Source organism: Piliocolobus tephrosceles, chromosome 17 (assembly GCF_002776525.5).
Source record: "Piliocolobus tephrosceles isolate RC106 chromosome 17, ASM277652v3, whole genome shotgun sequence".
In the NCBI taxonomy this organism is placed as follows: Eukaryota; Metazoa; Chordata; class Mammalia; order Primates; family Cercopithecidae; genus Piliocolobus; species Piliocolobus tephrosceles.
Window position 1 is genome coordinate 1,496,522 of NC_045450.1, and position 6,229 is coordinate 1,502,750.

A 6,229-nucleotide genomic window follows, 5' to 3' on the forward strand; every position below is an offset into this window, starting at 1 on the left:
AGACGGGCGGATCACAAGGTCAGGAGATGGAGACCATCCTGGCTAACACGGTGAAACCCCGTCTCTACTAAAAAATAAAAATACAAAAAACTAGCTGGGCGAGGTGGCGGGCGCCTGTAGTCCCAGCTGCTCAGGAGGCTGAGGCAGGAGAATGGCATAAAAAACCCGGGAGGCGGAGCTTGCAGTGAGCTGGGATCTGGTCACTGCACTCCAGCCTGGGCGACGAAGCGAGACTCCGTCTCAAAAAAACAAAAAGAGGAGGAAACACTTTGGGCAGAGACAGGCGTGTCCTCGCACACGCTGGGGGCAGGGGAGACGTCTGAAGCAGGCGAGCTGGCAGGGTTTGTGGGGGGAAATGGCTGGCACTCCTGCTTCCAGAAATGCAACCTTGATTCTCCTGCACAAAGACGTGGGGAAGTGAGTCACCGCCCATCACCATGTCAGAGCCTGGAGGTGGCGCACGTGTGTGCAACGGGGGACCACAGGCGCAGGACGGGGTGGGCGCCCCAAGGTCCAGGCGCCTTTAGGCCTGTAGCTAAACAGCTGGGCTGTTCACAGCATCGACGCTATTTCATAAGAGACAGGGACTCTCTGATGCAGAGGCCACCATCCACACGTGCAGGAACTGAGAGAACACCACCCACACCCTGTGGCTCCGACACGGGGGTGCCAGCCCCAGCACGGCGCCCAGGAGAAGCAGCATGAAGGAATGGCAGCCTCTCGGGGTCCAGACCCCCAGAAGCCAGCGCAGCGGGAGGAAAGCCCCACTGCTTACCCCGGCGCGGCCTCCACCAGCCCGGTCAGCACCGCCTCCATGGCCCGGTCCGGAACTTGCTCCACCAGGCGCCAGCAGACGCGCTGGTGCAGGTAGCTGCCCTGGGTGAGCGCTGCCAGCCGGGGCACCAGCACGCCCAGCATCTCCTCTGAGAGGACAGACGGAGGACCTGAGCCTGGGGAGCTGCACCTGCCTCGTGTCCGGGGGCTATGTGGGTCCAGCAAGGACAGCCCCACAGCTCCCCAGTCAGCACAGCCGAGCCCCAGACCCCAGGGGCCCAGGACAGGACCGGGCAAGGAGACCCCACAGAGGGCCAGGGTCGGGAGGGATTCTCGGCCTTCTGCCGATGGCGGACGGGGAGCGAGGGTCGGGGCAGGGCGGGCGGGAAGGACGGCCCTACTCACGCTGCCTCCCGTGGACGCAGGCTTTCCCGAGGACCTGAGCCACGAAGGACACGGAGGAATCCAGGCCACCTGGGACAGAAAGGGAGGCCTGATGAGGAGGCCGGTGGGAAGGGCACAAAAGAACATCTAGGTGTGGGGGGAGCTGCTCTCGGTCAGGCGGACTCCGACTGACAGCAAAACTCACTCACAACAGCGGCCGGCACATGTCAGCCCCCCAGCAAATCTCCACAGGAGTGTGCTGGACGTGACAAGCAAATCACAACCCTTTCAAACCTTCACCCGCCTTAGCCCGCTTCACCGTCACGATGGTCCTAGGAGGTCGGGACGGGTATGACATTGCCGAGGAAGGAGAGGAGGCACCAACAGGGCCTGGCCCAGTTGGGTCAGCCACGCAGGGTAGGCCTGGGCCCTGCGCCGGGCATGAGACCCTGGAGCAGCACCACCGCCACGGCCGCCGCAGGGAAGGAGCGCACGCCAGGGAGCGTGGGGAACCAGGAGGGCCAGGCCGTACCAGCCCCACGGGAGAGCTGGGATGTGGGGGAGCGGCAGCCACGGAGCTGCGTGGGGATCAGGACGGCCCCAGCCAACCCCAAAAGCGTGAAAAAGACGCATTCCACGTATGTCCTGGATGTTCCCAAAGCCTCCGGAACACATCGGCCCCGCAGCGCAGCAGCTGCGAGCCTGGGCTACGTTCGGAAAGGACAGGAGGGCTTGGGAGGCCGCTGCAGGAACCCCCAGGATGAGACGAGGAGGCCTGGGCCACATAGGCCCCACTCAGGGACTGGAGGGGCCCGGCTCCCTCCTGGGCTCTGAAGGGACGTTGAGCTGCTCCAGGACCCCAGGGTGCCCCTTTCAAAACAAGGTGGGGGCTGCATGTGGGGCAGTGGAGGCCGGACCCAGGTGCTCAACCCACATCTGAACTGTTGCCTGGAGCTTGGGAAAAGCGAGAGAAGGTAGGGGTCACCCTGCAGGGACAGGCAGACGCTCTGGGTTCTGTGTAGGCCCCCGGCCCAGCCTCCTTCTCGCTAGCGAAATGCACACCTGCGGCAGCTGCCTTCTGACGCCCCAGGGAAAACAGAGCGAGCATGGGCGCTCACGGGGCCCTGCAGCCCAGCGGCAGGCGAAGCCGTTCCCACAGCACCCCACCGCCAGCATCTGCCTCCAGACCGGAGAACCTCGAGATCCCCCACCTTGCCACCGCAGCACAGCTGGGCCCCGGCAACCAGCAGTGACTGCAGGGACAAGAGACGCCCGCGACGAGGGCAGCGGACTTCAGTCCACAGCGGATGAGCCCTTCCAGTCACTACTGTGTGGGACAGGGCTGTCCCCACCTGCCTGACGACACCACCCAAAGACTCCAAAGTCTCCAGAGGCCGTGAGGCACCAGAGGGTGGCAGGGGACAACGGACCAAAAAGACGGGTGGCGAGGGGGTCCCCGAGGCAGGGCTTCACCTTGGAGAGAGTCTGCAACCGCTTGCAGCACCCGGACGACCTCCTCGCCGAGCAGGCGGAAGTAGTTCTGGGGGAAGAACTCGGCCAAGTTCTCCTGCTGCAGGCGGTTGCCCAGGTGATCAGGCAGGGCCACCACCTTGCCCAGCAGCGTCTCCCGGAGCAGGGGGAAGCCGGGCTGCGTCTGCTGCTGACACTGCACCTCCATCAGCACTGCCAGTCGGCCCTCATGCAGGAACCTGGCCAGCAGCCGCGCCATCTTCATCAGCCGGAAGCTGGGGCTGAAGACATGGGCATGTTGGGCAGAGCCCCCAAACCCCATCCTGGGGGCCCCCTTCCTGCCACAAGGAACCCGCAGCCCGGATTACACAGGTAGCCCCAACAACATAACCAGCGTGAAGTCCAAAACCACAAGCCGAACGGGAAAATCTGTTAATCCATTCCTAAATATCTGCAGTTACTGTGTGGGAGCTGTCAGGGTCCCGAGCGGCTTCCCCAGCCTGGAGTCTCACTGGACACCCCTCCCCTGCTGCTGACGCGGATAACTCGGGGCTTGCTTTGATCACAGCAACCTCTGAAAACCCAGCTTCTCAAGGTGCAGCATCCCGGCAAGGACTGCAGTGTGACCTGAGGCTGAGCCTGGGAGCCACCTGGGGCTGGGAGTCCACACAGGACACGTGTCAGCGATGACAGCTGTGCTTCCCTGGAAAACCGGGAACGCCCCCAGCGGACAGGCTGCCTCTGCCACCTGGGATACGAACAGTCCCGCCCCATCCCTCTCTGACACAGCCGAACAAGGAGCAAGCGAAGGACTTTGTGAGACACGGCAGGTACCTCCTGTCACCAAGGAGACAGACACAGACGGCTGCTTCTGTTCAGGGCTTCAGCCATGTGCAGGCTCTCTCTCTGGCCCCTCACAGGAACTAGAGAGGCTCTTGGTCCAGTCCTTTAAACCACTCTCATCACTTCTGAGGCTACCAGCAACCCCAGGATGGGCTGAGTTCACTCACCCGGCAGTGCCCTCGATGGTCTCCATCAGCACCAGGAAGGCTTGGTCCGCAGGGCCCTCCAGGAAGAAGCTGGCCCACAGCTCCTCCAGGCGGCCGTCGGGCAGCAGCTCCAGCCAGGCTGGGCTCAGCCTGCTGACAAGACATCTGAGGACAGGCGAGAAGTGGGCCGAGGCAAACTCCTCCTTCTCCCTCGGGAGCGCCGGAGGCTCCATCTCACTGAGATACCGCTTCAGGGACTCCAGGGTGCAGAAGATGCGGCCGCCATCCTCCGAAGATGAGAGGGTCTGAATGGCTTCCCGGACAGCCAGTCGGACCCCTGAGGGTGCTGGCTCCATCCTGCAGGACAGACCTGGGCGTCACGGGAAGGCAACCTGTGGCATGGACACGGGGCTCAGCTTGGGGCAGGGAATAATCCACACACGCTCAGGAAGCCCCTCTCTGAGCGCCCCAGGACCGCACACCCCTCACCCCTGGTCCCGCCCAACCCTGTCCCGTCTCCTCCCCTCCAGTGCCTGACAGTTTCCACCCAGAGTTCGCTCCTCCGCTGGGACCCCCACGCTACCGCCCACTGCAGGGCTTCTCAACCCGGGCCACCGTGCCCGGGACATTCAGTTGTCACAAGCGGGAGTGCCACCGGCGCGACAGGGAGGTGGAGGCCAGGGATGCTGGCGAGTGTTCCCCGGGCACAGGGCGGCCCCACGCGTCCTCGCACCCAAGGCGGGAAACCCGGCCCACGGGAGCTGCCGGCCCTTCTGGCTGCCTGAGCGGTGACTGGTGGCTCCCGTCGCCACTCCTCCGCCCCGTGGAAACCAACCGCTTACGGGGAACACGGGTTCGGGGCTAGAGGACCTGCACTTGGACTCCTCCCCGACCTGGAACCGAACCAACCAGACCCGGAGTCCAACCCGACCCGACTTCCGACCCCCAACCCCCGACCCCCAACCCGACCTGGACCCGGCTCCCGGGTGACTGCAGCGCGCTCAGGCCCCGCGCGCCACCGATTCGCCGCCGCCGATTCCCCACGGCCGCCGCGGCCCCGGACGAAACGCGATCGCGGCCCAGTCGGTTGGCCCTGAGCACGAGTTCCTGGGTCCGGGCGAAGCTGCCGCGGCTTTTTTTGAGCCTCTGGGGCGGGTCCCTGCGGGCCTCGCAGCACGAATCTGCGGACTACACCGAGCGGCAGGGCGCATCTGCGCCTGCGCTGCGCCGGGACGGGGGCGGAGTCTGGATGGGGATGGGGCGGGGCCGCTGGGACGGGCGGGGCCTGACGCGTGGGTGGGGCTTTGCGTTGGGCGGGGCCGCGCCTCCTCACGTGGCTGCGTGCTGGGTTCACTGCGCCGGGGTGGTGGGTTCTCGCCTTAGTGTCTGCCTTCCCGGTCCTCCCTACCCTGGAGTGATGTCAGCCGTCCCTTCCCTCCGCCCCAGGTCCCACATTCTCTCAGAACGCCGAGCGTTCGCTCTACGGCACATGTTTACCAAGACAGGCCTGGCACCTCTTCTCCGAGTGTAAGGCCCTGCTTTCAAGGGTCAGAGGCCAGTAAGGGAAATACGGAGCACAAGGAAGTAAAAGAACGATGGAGATCATGTCAGATACGAACAAATGCGCCTCCGTAAATGAGGCCAGTTCGTGGAATTAAAACTGCGACCAGTAGGTAAGCGCTAGCGACGCGTGTGGCTCTGTAAATTAACCGAAGTTAAATAAGTCCAGTTCCTTTTTTTTTTATTGCGACGGTGTCTCGCTCTGTCGCCCAGGCTGGAGTGCAGTGGCGCGATCTGGGCTCACGGCAAGCTCCGCCTCCGGGGTTCACGCCATTCTCCAGCCTCAGCCTCCCAAGTAGCTGGGGCGACAGGCACGCGCCACCGCGCCCAGCTAATTTTTTGTATTTTTAGTAGAGACGGGGTTTTACTGTGTTAGCCGGGATGGTCTTGATCTCCTGACCTCTTGATCCGCCCACCTCGGCCTCCCAAATTGCTGGGATTACAGGCGTGAGCCACTGCGCCCGGCCATAAGTCCAGTTCCTTACTGGCCCTAGCCCCATCTCAAGGGCTCCGTACTACCTATGGCTGTGGCCGTCAGCCTGGCCAGCCGGACACTGAACATTTACAACATGCAGTGCCTTCTGTAAACTGCACCAGAGTGTTGGGGAGCTTCATCTTTGTGGAGGGGGGCAATCCAGGAAGACAGGCTAAGGAGGCACCATTTCAGCAGCGATGGATGTGGAGAAAGCTGGGAAACAGTTACCCGTTTGTTCAACAAATATTGATTAAATGCCTGCTTGGTACACCAAGCCCTCTGAGCAACAAATGATGCAAAGTTCCTGCTCACCTATCAGGGGAACAAATAAAGTACATACGAAATATGCTAGGTGACAGGCCTCGAGCAGAAAAACTGGCAGAGGCCAGGCCCAGTGGCTCACGCCAGTAATTCCAACACTGGGAAGCTGAGGTGGGAAAATCATTTGGACCCAGAAGTTCAAGACTGGCCAAAATCGTAAGACCCTTTATTTTGTTGTCTCTACAATATTTATTGTATTTATTGTAATTTAATGTTGTCTCTACAAAATTATTGTCTCTACAATAAATTTAAAAAT

General features: G+C 62.3%; 1 protein-coding gene across 4 annotated transcripts in view; it reads right to left on the reverse strand.

Annotated features, from left to right (window-relative positions):
- Positions 1–4,847, reverse strand: part of TELO2 (telomere maintenance 2) — an 18,143-nt gene extending 13,296 nt beyond the window's left edge. The window contains exons 1-5 of one of the 4 annotated variants that reach the window (XM_023189284.1): positions 4,587–4,847; positions 3,639–3,974; positions 2,632–2,909; positions 1,180–1,248; positions 776–923 (exon numbers count right to left, since the gene is read on the reverse strand). In XM_023189284.1, the coding sequence (XP_023045052.1) occupies positions 776–923; positions 1,180–1,248; positions 2,632–2,909; positions 3,639–3,973 (830 nt within the window). In that variant the 5' untranslated portion in view covers position 3,974; positions 4,587–4,847. Of the gene's footprint in view, positions 1–775; positions 924–1,179; positions 1,249–2,631; positions 2,910–3,638; positions 4,010–4,586 lie in introns of all 4 variants that reach the window. The other 3 variants (XM_023189283.1, XM_023189286.2, XM_023189285.2) reach the window with 3 other exon arrangements.
- Positions 4,848–6,229: the final 1,382 nt, after the last annotated feature.